General features: G+C 36.9%; 1 protein-coding gene across 1 annotated transcript in view; it reads left to right on the top strand.

Annotated features, from left to right (window-relative positions):
- LOC141508601 (NACHT, LRR and PYD domains-containing protein 1a-like) overlaps positions 1-18371 on the top strand; it is a 275129-nt gene that overhangs the window by 19780 nt on the left and 236978 nt on the right. The window contains 4 exon segments of the mRNA XM_074217379.1: positions 1838-1882; positions 5017-5061; positions 10336-10380; positions 13387-13431. Coding sequence (XP_074073480.1) covers positions 1838-1882; positions 5017-5061; positions 10336-10380; positions 13387-13431 — 180 coding nt within the window.

The following is an 18371-nucleotide window of genomic DNA, read 5'->3' as shown; positions in this document are numbered from 1 at the left end:
TCCTTTCCCTGTGACTTGGAAGGCATTATAAAGAAGTCATATTCTGAAATTCTCTAGTAATTATGAGGAATTCATGGGAAGGAAAATAATAAGAATGACTAAATAATAGTTTTAAGCTTCAAGATCATTTATGTCTTAGTTCTAATTCAAAGCTATTTGCATAATGGAAATTAAAACCAACAGACCAATACTCTCTAGAGGGGAGAGGTCAACAACAATCTTCTCAGAGAATGTAGAGTGCATCTCAATTCCTCATCTGAAAGAAGAGTTTTTTGGGGTGGCTAGGTGGCACAGTGGATAAAGCACCGGCCCTGGAGTCAGGAATACCTGGGTTCAAATCCGGTCTCAGACACTTAATAATTACCCAGCCATGTGGCCTTGGGCAAGCCACTTAACCCCATTGCCCTGAAAAACAGAAAAGTCTTTCCATGCAAAAAATTTTAGATACACTAGACAGAGTCAGTCAATCCCTTATGGACCATATGTATTAATTTCTATTGTTCCAAGCCCTGGCATTTACAGTGTTTCAATTTTTCTCCATATTTGGATATAAATATAGATTTATGTTACATATGAGAAATTAACATGAGATTATTACATGTAAAAGAGCTGATCTGACCATGGGGAGAATATCTGGGCACAAGGCAATTGAGACAACCTAAGAGGACGAAGTCATTTAAGAGGAAGCAGAATAATACTTAGCCGTTAGAGAAGAGCAATCTGAGAAGCAGAAGGAAAAAACCAAGAGGAAACCACATTTTAGAGGCAAGTAGAAGAGAGGTTATCCAGAAGAGAAATGCTGATTGGAAGAGTCAAAAGCACCAGGCAAATCAAATAGAATTAGGATTGAGAATAAAGTTATTACACTCTCAGGCATAACTTTCATATACCAAAGACTAATTTTATACCATCCATAGAGGACTGCCATACACACACACACATGCATGCCTACATACATACATACATTCATATATAAATAAATAACAAGAGTTCCACTGTAGGAAACACCATTCTATGTCTGAATAGCTATTGTAGAGTTCAACTGATTTCTCTGGTTTTGCAGATGGCAAAGTAAATTCAAACTTCCCCTTCTTACTCATAAATTCCATTGATATGTCAGTCTGGAGATCAAGTGCTCAAGCAATGAAACCCTTCTAAGACTTTCACTACTTTCAGAAGCATATCATTATCATGTATTCCTGGTCCCACAGGTCAGGAAGCTGTTTCCTAGTTGCCAAAAATAACGAATGTTTCTGATACCATCCTATTTATATCTAGTACAACAAGAAAATGTATTCACATGTACACAGATTCATACACAAAAACAGCAATCTTTCCCCAACTCTCTCACCCAGTCTCACATGGCACATGTTTAAAGGCTTTCTTCCTTTCGTACCTGTCTCCACCATTTTATACACAGATGTTGTATATTTAGGCACACCTATGTAACAGCCACCACTTATTCCAATGAAATATTTTCCTAAGTCCTGACAAGACAAGTCTCTGTAGTCATGTTTCTACATCACTAGACCTTGAAGAGGAGCTGCAGAGGGTTTGAAAACTCCAGGACATAGAGAACAGAAGCACTGTTCCTTATGAATCTGGAACCCTCAACACACAAAAGAAAGTACAAAGTGAAAAATTGTATTATTTTATTTTTATCTGTCAACATTTTTGGTGCAGTTTCTGTTGCTGAGACTAAGCACATTTCTTTCCTGTTCCTCAGGGACCTAAATGAAATCACTTCCCTAATGCTGTCCAGAAGCTTGATTCCCATTCTCATCACTCAAATATCATATGATGGATTTCTCATTGTCTCTCTTTTTCTTTCAAACAGGGGATTTTGAATCAGTTTCTGATCCAATTGCAGGAGTATCTAGAGGTCGGTAAACACTATCTAACCCAGGGGTAAGGAATATCCAGTCTGTGGACTATATAAGTCCTGCAAAACTATTTCAGCTGTTGCAGGCATGACTTGAAATTCAATAAATCATGGAATTTCTTTAGAGCTGAAAATTAAATGCTTGATGAAATATTGCAGGCAAATGATATAAACATCCAAATAGTCCTTGGCAGAAAAAAAAGGTTCCCCAAAGGCCTGTGATACCCATAAGGGTCAGTAATGTCTCAATCTTGAGCTCCAGGGGAAAAGGAAAGATATCTCTGGAATCTTTGAAAGTTAAGAACATGACAGTAATCATTTAAGGCAGTCAGAAGGCAATGGTAGCTTGTACCTATGGGTCCATATGATATTGGAAAACATTGAATTGTACTCAAAGACTCAGCAGAACAATAGGATATTGAAACTAGATTTTGACACTATTTTGGGCAGAGCCGACAATAGGAAATCTAGTCCTTGATGTTGTAACCTACTTTGTTAAGAACAAGTAACCACAGGTCAGAGAACTGTGGTATGGAGAAATAGAGGAGACAGCTTCCCCTGATAGACTTAAAAGTATAATAAGAATAAGAATAAATAATAATATAAAATGAATATTAACACTTGAACACTGGCCTATATTATTTATGTTATTTGGGTATAATTCTAGTCATTTTCCTAAATGAAAATAAATAAATGACTTTTTTTTAGTCTCTAATATAGGGAAATAATGCCAGATGTGTCAGTAGACTGCTATGCCTCAACTCGGGTGGAGCAGCCTCTCACAAACTGGGTTGAGTACCTACAATTGGCTCATAGTTGTTGCTATTTCTCTGTATGTCACCAGTGTATTTCTCCTGTGTAATGTTTGTAGAGTCTTTATATTAAATATGCTTATATTCCATATTGCAGATCAGCCCTGTCCTACCTTACCTTTGAAAGTCTTTTTTGGAAAAAGAGACAATATATTTTGATTTGCCTCTTTAGTGAGAGTTCTACAGTATCTTGGCTTTATTTGCTAAAGCATTTAATAAAACCACAGGGGGCAGCATAAAATCACACTCTGGACTGCATTTTGGAAGTGTGTATAAAACACTTCCTATGGCACATCTTGATTTAAACTGCCTGAAAAGACACTAGGTAAGAGAATCAGTATACCTGACTCCCTGAATGGTGATGTGTATGCACTTGTGCTTTTCAAGCTAAACTCTAGTCGTGGAGCAAATACGACAAAAAAAAAAAAAATGTAAAAAAAAAAAAAGGTATGTTTCTACAAATCTACTACCCTGAGTTAGAAGCAGAGTTTAGGATATGGTTAGATGTACCCTCTGAAATTCTGGCTATAAACAGATGGGCAGAATCCCAGCTTCCATAAACTTGTATGTTCCATCCTTGAGCATCACTGTAGAAGGGAAATTGATCATATTAAACTTAAGCTTTTTCTGCTCCCATCTTGATTTCCAGGTCTTGTTTCTCTGCTCCCTGGGAGCAGGGCTAAGAGTTTAAGGTGTGATAATTACTTTGGCTCCTGGCAATTCCTATTCCCATAGCTTCTTCTTTAGGAAACATTAGGCAAAGTTGAACTCCTAGGAGAGTGAGTCTTATCCCAGACCCACTATTATTCTCTGACTTTATCAAGATTCCTGTATATTTTTAGCTGACAACCATAGAGTGAGTAAGAATCTTGAAGGTTATATCAAATAACACACATCCTAGCAAGCAAGTTGGGAAAATAGTGCCACTGCCTTTGTTTAGAGATAACATGAAATGATTAGCCCTACACTGCACTGATGCTTGAAGTAATAGAGAAGTGCTAGAGCTCACTGATGAGGGAAATGACATGATCAGCCCTGTCTTAATTCATGTCCCTCTTGTAGTATTGTAGTAGGGCCCTCCTCATCTCTATATGTATGATGGAAAACTATCAGGTTAAAAGAAATCAATCACCAATATTACCACTTGTTAATATACAGCCCTAACAAACATAGTGGTGCCCAGGAAATTGGGTATGAAGTAAAATACAAAACCTTAAGAGATTAAAGAGATTAGAGACTGGATAAAAATGTTAGAAATTTAAATTTAGGCAAAAAGTCAAACTTTTGCTGGAATAATAGGTATAAACTATTGTGAATATGCTAATAATTTTCAACTGAAAAAAATCCAGTAAAACAGTCCAAGTAAATCCATGAGAATTTGGAGAAAAGAGGGGAAAAGGGAAGATCAAGCATCATTTCCTCTCTAGGCTAAAAATCAACCTAATTATCAGGCTAAGGGTTGAATGCTTAAATCTCCCTAGAGCAGGTCAAAGAAAAGATCATGTATTAAAATCCATTCCATAGAGAAGACAGGAAAGGCCTGGGAATGATTCAGTGCTATCCTATGCAGTATCAAGAAAGTAGGAGAAAGGATGGAATCCTGCTTAGTCAACTCCAGTCCCCATACTGGTACCCTAACATTTCACAGAGATGAGATCTCTTGTCGCTCTCTTGATTAGGGTGATAATCTTTGGAGACTGGAGACTTCCTTTCTCCCTAAATGGCATACCCCTAGTTCTTATTTCTTCCTTTGTATTCTTTTAATTCTTCTATACTTATAGATACATAGTCTAAATGTCGGTAAGATTTCTAGTGGTTTACCAGATTTCTTGGAACACTATTTGATTGGTCAGCAATGCTCTCAGGTGAAGCTCTATATCATTATTTGGGCCCTGATTGGCTCAGAGTGAATGTAAATAGTATTTGTTTCTACTTTTGGCCAGAAAATCTGAGGGCCTTACCTCCTCAGCTTAAATTTTTTTCTTGAAGTGCTCATTCATGACCATTTGTAATCAGTGGATGGGCAAAGCCTCTGTCCAACTGTGACATAGGAAAGACTTAGCTTCTAAAAGGCCAGTCTTCTACTGGATCCTGGTCCATCTCTAATTCTCTTGATACATACCTGCCCACTGGGTTCACATGTCTCTGAAGGAAAAAGTGATTTTTAGCCATCATTTTATTATTCAAATGGAATTCAATTGCATGTCATGCCAGCACGTCCTTGATGTCATGGCCTATTCAAAAATGAAGGAAAAACAGCAACAGCAATCCAGTCATGCAACAGGTAGATCTCTCATTATTGTCCGCTTTTCTTTCCTACAGAGTATCTTGAATCTGTTTCTACTGGAGAACCTTCAGTTTTCACAGGTTAGTAACTATTTTAATGCACAATTCTAAACTCAGTTCAGTGTTTTCTTTTCCCATCTGTCATCCTGTTTTTTAGATTGTCTCTTTAAGAGTTTTTTTGAAGGAACCTGAACCACTTTCACAACCATAGATTAAGTAAGAATCTTGTGGGTTATATCAAATAATATACATGCTAGGAAGCAAGATGGGAAAATAGTGCCACTGCCTTTGTTTAGGGATAAGGTGAAATGTTTAACCCTACACTGCATTGATGCTTGAAGTAATAGAGAAGTGCTAGAGATCATTGATAAGGGAAATAGCGTGACCAGCCTTGTCTTAATTCATGTCCGTTTTGTAGTATTCTGATAGATGGAGAGTGGTGAGAAATGAGATGAGATGCTGACTAATTAGGAAGCCAATGGAACAGTGGAGAGTAGTGTGCTCTTCCATCATTGACAATGACTTGGCTTTTGCCCTGAATACAATACCACAGTTGTTGGCTCTTGGCATTTTCTATGATTGTGCCCCCTGCTCTCATCATCTCCACCTCCTGGTCTCCCTGGCTTCGTTTATGTCCCGAGTAACATGTGGTTGTTTGCACTAAGGTTTTCCTGATCCTTCTTAATTCCCTAGTGCCTTCCCTTTCTTCATTATTTTCTATATATGTAGCTTTTATGTAATTCATTTTTACATGCTGGCTTGCTAATTTCCCCAGCTAAATTGATATCTCTGTGAGAGAAAAGATTATCTTTTGCTGTGTCTCCAATGCCCAACAGAGTATCTGACCTATGGTTATAAATATTTATTGATCAATTTATACATTTTCTTATGCATATATGTATACTTAAGCATTGACATGTAGTATGTAACACACACTCTAACACATACATATGAAATACATAAAAATATATATTTACACCCACAGACAACTTCACTTATGGTCTCTCAGAAATTTCATTGCTCTAGGTACTTTATGGTTCATATTATTTCCCAAATGACAGCTCTTTACTCTATTATCATAAATGTGTTTATTTTTATTAATCATCAATTATACCTTAGTTTAACTCAAAGTCAATCAAAGAACTATTGTAGAATTTGTACATCAAAAACATGGCCCTCAGTCTGCATGCAGCCCACAACACTTCCAAGTACATCTTTTTTTTTAGGGTTTTTTTTTTGCAAGGCAAATGGGGTTAAGTGGCTTGCCCAAGGCCACACAGCTAGATAATTATTAAGTGTCTGAGACTGGATTTGAACCCAGGTACTCCTGACTCCAAGGCAGGTGCTTTATCCACTATGCCACTACGCCACCCCTACCAAGTACATCTTGCAATAGATTAAAAGGAATTGGGAACTCTTTTAAGTAAATCAATTAAAATATTCTAACATAAAAGTGTTTTATTTTAAAATTAAATCATTGAGGTGACTCTGTACAGATAAGGAGCCCCATTTACTATAATCATTTAACAGGCATAATATTGTGGTTTTACCAATTCATCACTTTGATCTGAAGAGTAGACATGTGAGGACATATTTGTTCAGATCACAGGTACAGAGTGGTAGTGAATATAAACAATGGTGAGACATTCGGGTTGTCTTCTGGTTGTGTTACTGATAGATCTTGGAGGACTCTGACAAATCACCTCCCAATTTTATCCCATAGGTATAGGACACCTTAGTGAGTGATCAAGTTCCACTTTAGCCAGTCTTCAGCCATGCAACTTTCTTTCTGACTACCTAACACAATTTGGTCTCCAAATATAGCATCCAGGTGAATGGATAGAGTGCCAGAGGTGAAGAGAGTGGATACATGGAAGAGATCCTCCAATTCCTAGTCGCTTTTTCTACCCTTTTTAGTGCTTAAGGCAGGACTGAACACAAATATCTCCTGATTCCATTTTCTTTACTGCCTTTGTATTGCTCCATTTCCCTTCTATTACTGCTTTACTTTTTCACCTGTCATTGTGTCTCCCACCTAAAAAACAAAAAACAAAAAATAGGGTAAAACTAAAAGTATACCCAGTGAAACAGTAAACAAAATAATCTGAAGAACATGAAGCAATAAATAAAATTGAATCTTCTTCTAGCAGACAAAAGTATTGTCAAGATGCTTAGATACAGTTTTTGGCCATTTCCTTTACCTCTGACTTAGAAGGTATTATAAAGAAGTCATATTCTGAAACTCTCTAGTGATTATGGGGAATTCAAGGGAAGGAAAATAGAATGATTAAGTAATAGTTTTAGGCTTCAAGATCATCTGTGTGTTAGTTCTATTCAAATCTATTTGCATAATGGTAACTGAGATCAATAAATCAATACTCTAACTCTCTAGTGAGAGGAAGTCAACAAGAATCTTCTAGGAGAATGTAGACTGCATCCCAATTCCTCACCTGAAGGACAGAGCCAATCAATCACTTATGGGCCACAGGTATTAAATTCTATTGTTCCAAGCCCTGTCATCTTAGATTCTTTCAAGTTTTTCCTCCTATCTGGATATAAATATAGATATATCTTACATATGAGAAATCAGCATGAGACAATATGAGGGCACACAGTCATTTAAGAGGAGGCAGAAGGATACTCATCCATTAGAGAGCAGTCTGAGTAGCAGAAGGAAATAACCAAGAGAAAACCACATTTCAGAGGTAAGCAGAAGAGTGGTTATCTAGAAGGGGAAAGATGATTGGAAGAGTCAAAAGCTCTGGTTGTGCCATTGGCACAACCCCTTCTCACTCAGAAATTCCATTTGTGTCAGTCAGGAGATCTGTGGGCAAGTACTGAAAGCCTCCTCAGACTTAGGTAACTTTCAGAAGCACACCAGTGGACCTGATTGGCTGTAGAATTTCATCCCTGTGGTAAAGCTAACATTCTACCCTAGATCCTCAACCAAATGCAGGTCACTTTGGCTTCTCTTCTGGTTCCCCGCTTCCTTGCACCTGCTATATCAATTCTATTTCCCTCCAGTCAAGGAGGGCTTCCAAATTTTTTTCTTTTTTCTTGTGATCAGAATTTTCTTCTGCCCTCTACACTGATCCCAGGTCAAGACTCACCATGCTGTTCCTGCCCTCTACCATCCAGGGATATTTCACACATGAAATGATTGAATGCTTGTATAATGCCATCCATTGTCCCCAGGATGACTGTTTCTGTTCTCTTATGTACCAGAAAATTATAGTAATAGTCATTCATTCCTCTACATTAAACTCTTCCTTCCATTCAAATTTGCTTTTTCACTTTAACATTTATTATATACTTATCCCCTAAACTACAAATCTCCAAGTGTTCCTATTGAAGACATACTGAGTGACAGAAGACTTTAAGAGAACCTCCAGGATGTAGTGTACCTAGTAAATGTATTACTATATATATATATATATATATGTGTATATATATATATATATATATGTATATAAACAGCAATTTTTTTCAATAGTGTTGTAATAACATTAGAATCCAAGATCTGCAATTTGGCACTTGAGCTTATATAGACATTCAATTATATACACATGTATGTACTGGTATGCGTTTATACATGGCTACAAATGCAATCCCACACTTCATCCATGTTCATATTCTTGTGCTTTTCCTCTTAAGATAGTGAAGCAGGGTAAAGTATTACTATCTTTTCACAGAACATGTGGGGGGGCAGAGTATGGTGAAAAAAATAAGGTTTACAGTCAGAAACACTAATTCTGCACAATTCTTTTACTTATTCTCTCTGAGTCACAGGTTCCTTATATGTAAAATGAAAAAAGTTTGATGAATTCTTGGCCATCTAAAAAGAATAGTGATGGAATAGTAGGATATTTTTCACTTCAGCTTAAAAAAATCTTATTCATTTATTTTAAAAATAAATTTTAAATTTAAATTTTATTTATTTTTTATTTATTTATTTATTTATTTCATTCACTCATCCATTTATTTACTTGTATATTTATTCATTCACTCATTCATTCATTTATTTATTTAAGATGCTGTAGTTAAGGCCACACAGTAGGCAATCATTAAGTGTCTGAACCTGGATTTGAACTCAGGTCTGCTGACTCCTATTCACTGTGCCATCCAGCTACTCTGGAAAACATGATTTCCCTCTGGTGACCCTTGAACCTTATATGATTTACACTATAACCTCGTCAGTTGTAATTGTCTTTGGCTCTATCTACCTAACAATTAGCACAGAGCTTGGAAAATTGAAGCTATATAATAGATGCTTCTTGATAGATTCCAGGTCAATTAAAGCTCAAGAAGCTTTAATGATCTGTGATAGGGAGGAGGCCCAGGGGAAAGGAAAGGAGCATTCTCATCAACACTAGAAATTGTCATACAATAATTATAAGAGCAAACAGTAGAGATGTAAAGGGGCCATGAAGAAGAGATGGTATTCCCAAAGTATATCATAAATAAATACACATATGAACAACATCATACTGCAATAAGTGAAAGACATTGTAAAACCTGAAGCCCCGAGATTTACCCATCTCAATTCTACAAATGGGTAAGAAATTTATTTCATGTGTTAGCCACAGAGATTCAAAAATAAAAGAAAAACAAACCCTATTTTTCAGACAGGCTTTTCAGTTTTTGATAATGATACTAACCATGTTTGTGATTCCAACATTATCATCTGTTCCTGGTTCCCCAGATCAGGAAGATGTCTCCTTGTTGCCAACTTCAATGTTTCTGATACCTCCCTATTCATATCTAGCACAACAAGAAAATGCATTCACATGTTGACAGAGATTGATGCACAAACACAACAAAAAAATCTGTCACCAGCTCTCTCTCACCCAGTTTCCCATTGCACAGGTTTAAAGATATGTCTCCTTTCATGCCTGTCTCTCTCATTTATGCACACAGGTGATATGCATGTATATAAATATTTGGACACACACATGTGTTACAGCCACCACTTATTCCACTGAAATATTTTCCTAAGTCCTCACAAGGCCAGTCTCTGTAGTCATGTTTCTTCACCACTAGACCTTGAAGAAGAGCTGCAGAGGGTTTGGGGGACTCCTGGACATAGGGAACAGAAAAGCCCCTTCTGAACCTGGAAGCCGCAACACACACAAAAAAGTACAGAGTGAAAAATTGCATTATTTTGTTTTTGTATGTCAACATTTTTAGTGTAGTTTCTTTTGCTGAGACTCAGCACATTTCTTTCCTGTTCCTCAGGGACCCAAATGAAATCACCTCCCTAATATTGTCCAGAAGTTTGATTCCCATTCTCATCACTCAAATATCATATGATGCAGGAGATGGATTTCTCATTGTCTCTCTTTTTCTTTCAAACAGGGGATTTTGAATCAGTTTCTGATCCAATTGCAGGAGCATCTATAGGTCGGTAATCACTACCTAAAACAGGGGTAAGGAGTATCCAGTCTGTGGACTATATAAGATCTGAGTAACTATTTAAACTGTTGCAGGCAGGACTTGAAATTCAATAAATCATGGACTTTCTTTAGGGGTGAAAAATTAAATGCTTGATGAAATATTGCAGGGAAATGATATAAACATCCAAATAGTCCTTGGCAGAAAAAAAAGGTTCCCCAAAGGCCTGTGATGCCCATAAGGGTCAGGAATATCTCAATCTTTAGCTCCTGGGGGTACAGGAAACATGTCCCTGGAATCTTTGAAAGTTAAGAACATGGCAGTGATCACTTAAGGCAGTCAGAAGGTAATGGTAGCTTGTACCCATAGGTCCATATTATATTGGAAAGCACTGCCTTGTACTCAAAGACTCAATGGAACAATAGGATTTTGAAACTTTGACACTACTTTAGGCAGAGGCAATAATATGAAATCTAGTCCTGATGTTGTAACCTATTTTGTTAAGAATGGGTAACCACAGGCTAGAGAACGGTGGTATGAAGAAAGAGAAGAGGCAGATCTTCCCCTGATAGAAAGAAAAGTACAATAATAATAATAATAGTAATGATGATGATGATGATGTTGATGATGATAATGATGATGATAATAATAATAAAAAATCAATATTAATATTTGCACACTGACCTATATATTTATGTAATTTGGGCATAATTCTAGTCAATTTCCTAAATTAAAATAAGTAAAATGCTTTTTTTTAGTCTCCAATATAGGGAAATATGCCAGATGTGTCACTTGACAGCTATGCCTCACCTCAGGTGAAAACGCCCCACAAAAACGGGGTTGAGTACCAACAATTGGCTCATAGTTATTGCTATTTCTCTGTCACCAGTGTATTTCTCCTGTGCAATGTTTGTGGAGGCTTTATTAAATGTTCTCATATTCCATATTCTAGATCAGGCCTCTCCTACCTTACCTTTAAAAGATGTTTTTGAAAAAAGAGACAATATATTTTGATTTGCCTCTTTAGTATGAGTTCTACAGAAGCTCAACTTTATTTACTAAAGCATTTAATAAAACCACAGGGGGCAGCATAAAATAACACTCTGGGCTGCCTTTGGATAGCTCTAGATGTTGCATTTCAGGAGAGGTTATAAGAGACTTACTATGGCAGATCTTGATTTAAACTGTCTCAAAAAAAACTAGGTAAGACAATCAGTATATCTGGCTACCTGAATGGTGATGTGGTGTGTTTGTCTCTTTGTGTATTTGTGTCTTTCTGTGTTTGTGTGTGTGTGTGTGTGATTTTAAAGCTAAACTCTAGTCATGGAGCAAATATAACAAAAAAAATGGAATAAAAAATATGTTTCTACGAATCTACAACCTTGAGTTAGAAGCACAGTTAGGGATACAGTTAGATGTGCCCTCTGAAATGCTGGCTATTCGCAGAGGAGCAGAATCCAGGCTTCTGTACACTTGTCTCCACCATCCTTGAGCATCACTGTGGAGGGGAAACTGATCATATTAAACTTAAGCTTTTTCTGCTCCCTTCTTGATTTCCAGGTCTTATTTCTCTGCTCCCTGGGAGCAGGGCTAAGAGTTTAAGGTGTGATAATTACTTTGGCTCCTGGCATTTCCTATTCCCATAGCTTCTTCTTTAGGAAACATTAGGCAAAGTTGAACTCCTAGGAGAGTGAGTCTTATCCCAGACACACTCTTATTTTCTGCCTTTTTCAAAATTCCTATATATTTTTAGCTAACCCATAGTTTCTATATGTCTGAGAAAAACAATCAGGTTAAAAGAAATCAATCACCAAGATTATCACTTCTTAATATTCAGCTATAATTAATATAGTGGTGGTGCCCAGGACATTGGGTATGAAGCAAAACTAAAAGCCTTTAGAGATCAAAGGTTGGATAAAAATGTAAGAAATTTAAATTAAGGCAGAAAGTAAACTTTTGCTGGAATAACACATATAAACTATTATGATTGTACTAATAATTTTCAAGTGATAGAAATCCAATAAAAAAGTTCAAGTGAATCCATGAGAATTTGGAGAAAGGAGAGAAAAGGGGAAGATGAAGCATCATTTCATCTCTAGGCTAAAAAATCATCATAATTATCAGGATAAGGGTTGAATGCTAAAATATCCCCAGAGCAGGGGGATGAGAAGAAGAGGGCAGAGGTCAAAGAAAAGATCATGCACTAAAATCCATCCCATAGAGGAGGTAGGAAAGGCCTAGGAAAGATAAGTGCTATCCTATCCAGTACCAACGATGTAGGAGAAAGGATAGAGTCCTGCTTGGTCAACTCCAACTCCATATTGGTAACCAACCATTCTACAGAGGTGAGCTCCCTTGTTGGTCTCTTAATTAGGATGAGACTCTTTAGTTAATATCTGGAGACTTCCTCTCTAAGTAAACATCCCCCAAATTCTTTTTTCTTCCTTTGTATTCTTTTAATTCTTCCTATACTTATAGGTGCATTGTCTAAAAGTCTGGTAAGATTTCTTGTGGTTTACCAGGTTTTTGGCACACTATTTGATTGGTCAGCAATGGTCTTAGGTGAAGCCCTCTATCATTGTTTGGGCCCTGATTGGCTCAGAGTGATGTAAATTGCATTTCTTTCTATTTTTAGCCAGAAAATCTGAGGGCCTTACATCCTCAGCTTCATTTTTTTTTGATGTGCTCATTTATGACCTTTCCTAATCAGTGAATGGGCAAAGCTTCTGTCCAACTGTGAAATAGGAAAGACCTAGCTTCTAAAATGCCTGTCTTCTACTGAACCCTGGTCGATCTCTATTCCTCCTGATACACAGCTGACCACAGGGTTCACATGTCTCTAAAGGAAAAAGTGATTTTTGACATCATTCTGTCATTCAAATCCAATTCAATTGCATGTCATGCCAGTACTACCTTAATATCATGGCCTATTCAAAAATGAAGGAAAAACAGCACCAGTAATCCAGTCATGCAACAGGTAGATCTCTCATTATTGTCTGCTTTTCTTTCCTACAGAGTATCTTGAATCTATTTCTACTGAAGAACCTTCAGTTTTCACAGGTTAGTAACTACTTTAATGCACAATTCTAAACTCAGTTCAGTGTCTTTTTTTCCCCCATCTGTCATCCTGTACTTTAGATTGTTTCTTTAAGGGTTTGTTGTAGGAACCTGAACCACTTTCACAACCAGAGTGTGTAAGAATCTTGTAGGTTAAGTCAAATAATATACATCCTAGGAAGCAAGATGGGAAAATTGTGCCATTGCCTTTGTCTAGGGATAAGCGGAAATGTTTAACCCTACACTGCATTGATGCTTGAAGTAATAGAGAAGTGCTAGAGCTCATTGATGAGGGAAATAGCATCATCAGCCTTGTCTTAATTCATGTCCGTTTTGTAGTATTCTGATAGATGGAGAGTGGTGAGAAATGAGATGAGATGCTAACTAATTATAAAGCCAATGGATCAGTGAAAATTAGTGTGCTCTTCCATCAGTGACACTGACCTGGCTTTTACCCTAAATACAACACCACAGCTGTTGGTTCTTGGCATAGTCTCTGATTATGTCCCCTGCTCTCATCATCTCCACCTCCTGGTTTCCTTGGCTTCATTTATGTCCCAGGTAACATGTGATTGTTTGCACTAAGGCTTTCCTGATCCCTCTTAATTCTCTACTACCTTCCCTTTCTTCATTATTTTCTATATATGTATCTTATATGTAATTCATTTTTACTTGCTTGCTAATTTTCCCAGCTAAATTGAAATCTCTGTGAGAGAAAAGACTGTTGTTTGCTGTGTCTCCAATGCCAAACAGTGTATCTGACCTATAATTATAAATACTTATCGATCAATTTATAAATTTTCTTATGCATACATATATAGATATTTAAGAATTGACATGCAGTATGTAACACACATTCAAACACACACACATATGAAATACATAAAAATGTATATTTACACCCATAGACAAGTTCACTTATGGTCTCTCAGAAATTTCATTGCTCTACTTGCTTTGTGATTCATATTATTTCCCAAATGACAGTTCTTTATTCAAACAAATGTTTTTACTTTTATTAATCAATGAAATTATATGTCAGTTTAACTCAAAGTCAATCAAAGAAGTATTGTAGATTTCATACATCAAATACATGGGGGGGGGGGGGTGGATAGGTGGCGCAGTGGTAGAACACTGGCCCTGGAGTCAGCAATACCGTAATTCAAATCTGACCTTAGACACTTAATATTTACCCAACTGTGTAGCCTTGGGCAAGCCACTTAACCCCATTGCCTTGGAAAAAACCTTAAAAAACCCAAGATGGCCCTCAGTCTGCATGCAGCCCGTAACACTCCCAAGTACATCTTGAAATAGATAAAAAGGAATTGGGAACTCTTTTAAGTAAATCAATTAAAATATTCTAACATATAAGTGTTTTATTTTAAAATTAAGTCATTGAGGTGATTCTGTATAGATAAGGACACCCCTTTTCTATAATCTTTTAACCGCCATAATATATTTGTTTGTGGTGTTACTAATTGATTGCTTTGATCTGAAGAGTAGACATATGAGGACATATTTGTTAAGAGCACAGGTACTGAGTGGTAGTGAATAAAAACAATGGTGAGACCTTCGGGTTGTCTTCTGGAGGTGTTACTGATAGATCTTGGAGGACTCTGGCAAATCACCTCCCAATTGTATCCCATAGGTATAGGACACCTTAGTGAGTGATTGAGTTCAACTTTAACCAGTCTTCAGCCATGCAACTTTTTCTCTAAATTCCTATCACAATTTGGTCTCCAAATAGAGCATCCAGGTGAATGGATACAGTGCCAGAGGAGAAGAGAGTGACTACATGGAAGAGATCCTCCGATTCCTAGTGGCCTTTTTTTACCCCTTATAGTGCTTAAGGCAGGACTGAACACAAATCTCTCCTGATTCCATTTTCTTTGCTGCCTTTGTATTGCTCCATTTCTCTTCTATTGCTTCTTTACCTTTTCACCTTTCACTATCTCCCACCAAAAAAAATAAAAATCAAAAAATAGGGTAAAACTAAAAGTACACCCAGTGAAACAGTAAACACAATAATCTGAAGAACATGAAGCAATAAATAAAATTGAATCTTCCTCTATCAGACAAAAATATTATCAAGATGATTAGATTCGGTTTATGGCTAGGTCCTTTACCTCTGGCTTAGAAGGCATTATAAAGAGGTCATATTCTGAAACTCTCTAGTGATTATAGGGAATTCATATTCTGAAATTCTCTAGTGATTATAGGGAATTCAGGGGAAGGAAAATAGAATGATTAAGTAATAGTTTTAGGCTTCAAGATCATCTGTGTGTTAGTTCTATTCAAATCTATTTGCATAATGGTAACTGAGATCAATAGATCAATACTCTCTCTAGTGAGAGGAAGTCAACAAGAATCTTATAGGAAAATGTAGACTGCGTCCCAATTCCTGTCCAGAAGGACAGAGCCAATCAATCACTTATGGGCCACATGTATTAAATTCTATTGTTCCAAGCCCTGTCATCTTAGATTCTTTCAAGTTTTTCCTCCTATCTGGATATAAATATAGATATATCTTACATATGAGAAATCAGCATGAGACAGTCTGAGGGCACACAGTCATTTAAGAGGAGGCAGAAGGATACTCATCCATTAGAGAGCAGTCTGAGTAGCAGAAGGAAATAACCAAGAGAAAACCACATTTCAGAGGTAAGCAGAAGAGTGGTTATCTAGAAGGGGAAAGATGATTGGAAGAGTCAGAAGCTCTGGTTGTGCCATTGGCACAACCCCTTCTCACTCAGAAATTCCATTTGTGTCAGTTAGGAGATCTGTGGGAAAGAACTGAAAGCCTCCTCAGACTTAGGTAACTTTCAGAAGCACACCAGTGGACCTGATTGGTTGTAGAATTTCATCCCTGTGGTAAGGCTAACATTCTACCCTAGAGATCCTCAACCAAAGGCAGCTCACTTTGGCTTCTCCTCTGGCTCCCTTATTTCACCTGTTATATCAATTCTATTTCCCACCAGTCAGGGAGGGCTTCCAAATTTTTTCCTTTTTTCTTGTGATCAGAATTTTTTCTACTCTCTACACTGATCCCAGGTCAAGATTCACCATGCTGTTCCTGCCCTCCTGCCATCCAGGGATATTTCACACATGAAATGATTGAATGCTTGTACAATTCCATCCATTGTCCCCAGAAAGACTGTTTCTGCTATGTACCAGAGAATTATAGTAATAGTCATTCATTCCTCTACATTAAACACTTCCTTCCATTCAAATTTGTTTTTTCACTTTAACATTTATTCAATACTCATCCCCTAAACAACAAATCTCCAAATGTTCCTATTGAAGACATACTGACTGACAAAAGTCTTTAAGGAAACCTCCAGGACCTAGTCAATTTGTAAATGTATAAAAACATATAAAAACCCTCATTTTTTTCAATAGAGTTCTGATAACATTAGACTCCAAGAGCTGGAATTTGGCACTTGAGCTTATATAGAGATACAATTATACATGCAAGTATGTTCTGGTGTGCATTTTTACATAACTACTTGGGCAACCACACACTTTATCCATGTTTCATATTCTTGTGCTCTTCCTCTTATGAAAGTGAAGTAGGGGAAATTACTGTTATATTTTCATAGAACAAGTGAGGGGCAGAGTATGGTGAAAAAAATAAGGTTTACAGTCAATGACAATAATTATAGATAATTCTTTTACTTATTCTCTCTGAGTCACAGTTTCCTTATATGTAAAATTAGAGTTAGATGAATTCTCGGCCATCTGAAAAGCAGAGTGCAGGAATAGAAGTATGATTTTCATTCCAACTTAAAAAGAAATATATTTTTTGTTCATACTGTAAAATCATGATCTCCTTATTTTTTTAAATTTTATTTATTTAAGGCAATTTGGTTAAGGTCACACGGCTAGGAAAATATTAAGTGTCTGAAGCTGGATTTGAACTTAGGCCCGCTGACTCCTATTAACTGTGCCACCCAGCTGCTCCAGAAAACATGATTTCCCTATGGTGATCCTCTTAACAATATATGATTTAGAATATAACCTAATCAGTAGTAATTGTCTTTGCCTCTATCTACCTAACAATTAGCACAGGACTTGGGAAATAGAAGCTATTTAATTGATGCTTCTTAATAGATAAGATTCCAGGTCCATTACAACTCAATAAGCTAATGGTCTGGGATAGGGAGGAACCCCAGGGTAAAGGAAGGGAGCATTAGCATCAACACTAGAAATTCTCATAACAATAATTATAAGAGCAAGCAGTATAGATTTAGAAGGACCTTGAAGATGAGATGGATCTCACAAAGTGTAGCAAAAAAATAAGCACACATCAACAAGGTCAGACTGCACTAATTAAAAGACACTGTAAAACCTGAAGCCATGAGATTTACCCATCTCAATCCTACAAATGGGTAAGAAATTTATTTCATGTGTTAGCCACAAAGATTCAAAAATAAAAGAAAAACAAACCCTATTTTTCAGACACTCTTTTTATTTTTTATGCTGTCACTATGCTTGTGATTCCAGCATTATCATCTGTTCCTGGTCCCCCAGGTCAGGAAGATGTCTCCTTGTTGCCAACTTCAATATTTCTGATACCGCCCTATTCGTATCTAGTACAACAAGAAAATGCATTTACATGTTGACAGATATTGATGTATAAACACAAGAAAAAATCTGCCACGAACTCTCTCTCACCCAGGCTCACATTGCACAGCTTTAAAGGCATGCCTCCTTTCATAACTGTCTCTCCCACTTATGGACAAAGATGATACGCATGTATATAAATATTTGCACACAAACATGTTACAGCCACCACCAGTTTCTGTAGTCATGTTTCTATACCACTAGACCTTGAAGAAGAGCTGCAGAGGGTTTGGGGGACTCCTAGACATAGGGAACAGAAAAGGCTAGAGAAGCACAGCCTCTTCTAAACCGAAAAGCTGCAACACACAAAAGAAAGTACAGAG

This window comes from Macrotis lagotis, chromosome 1, assembly GCF_037893015.1.
Source record: "Macrotis lagotis isolate mMagLag1 chromosome 1, bilby.v1.9.chrom.fasta, whole genome shotgun sequence".
NCBI lineage: Eukaryota > Metazoa > Chordata > Mammalia > Peramelemorphia > Peramelidae > Macrotis > Macrotis lagotis.
This window is presented reverse-complemented; position numbering and strand designations above follow the sequence as displayed.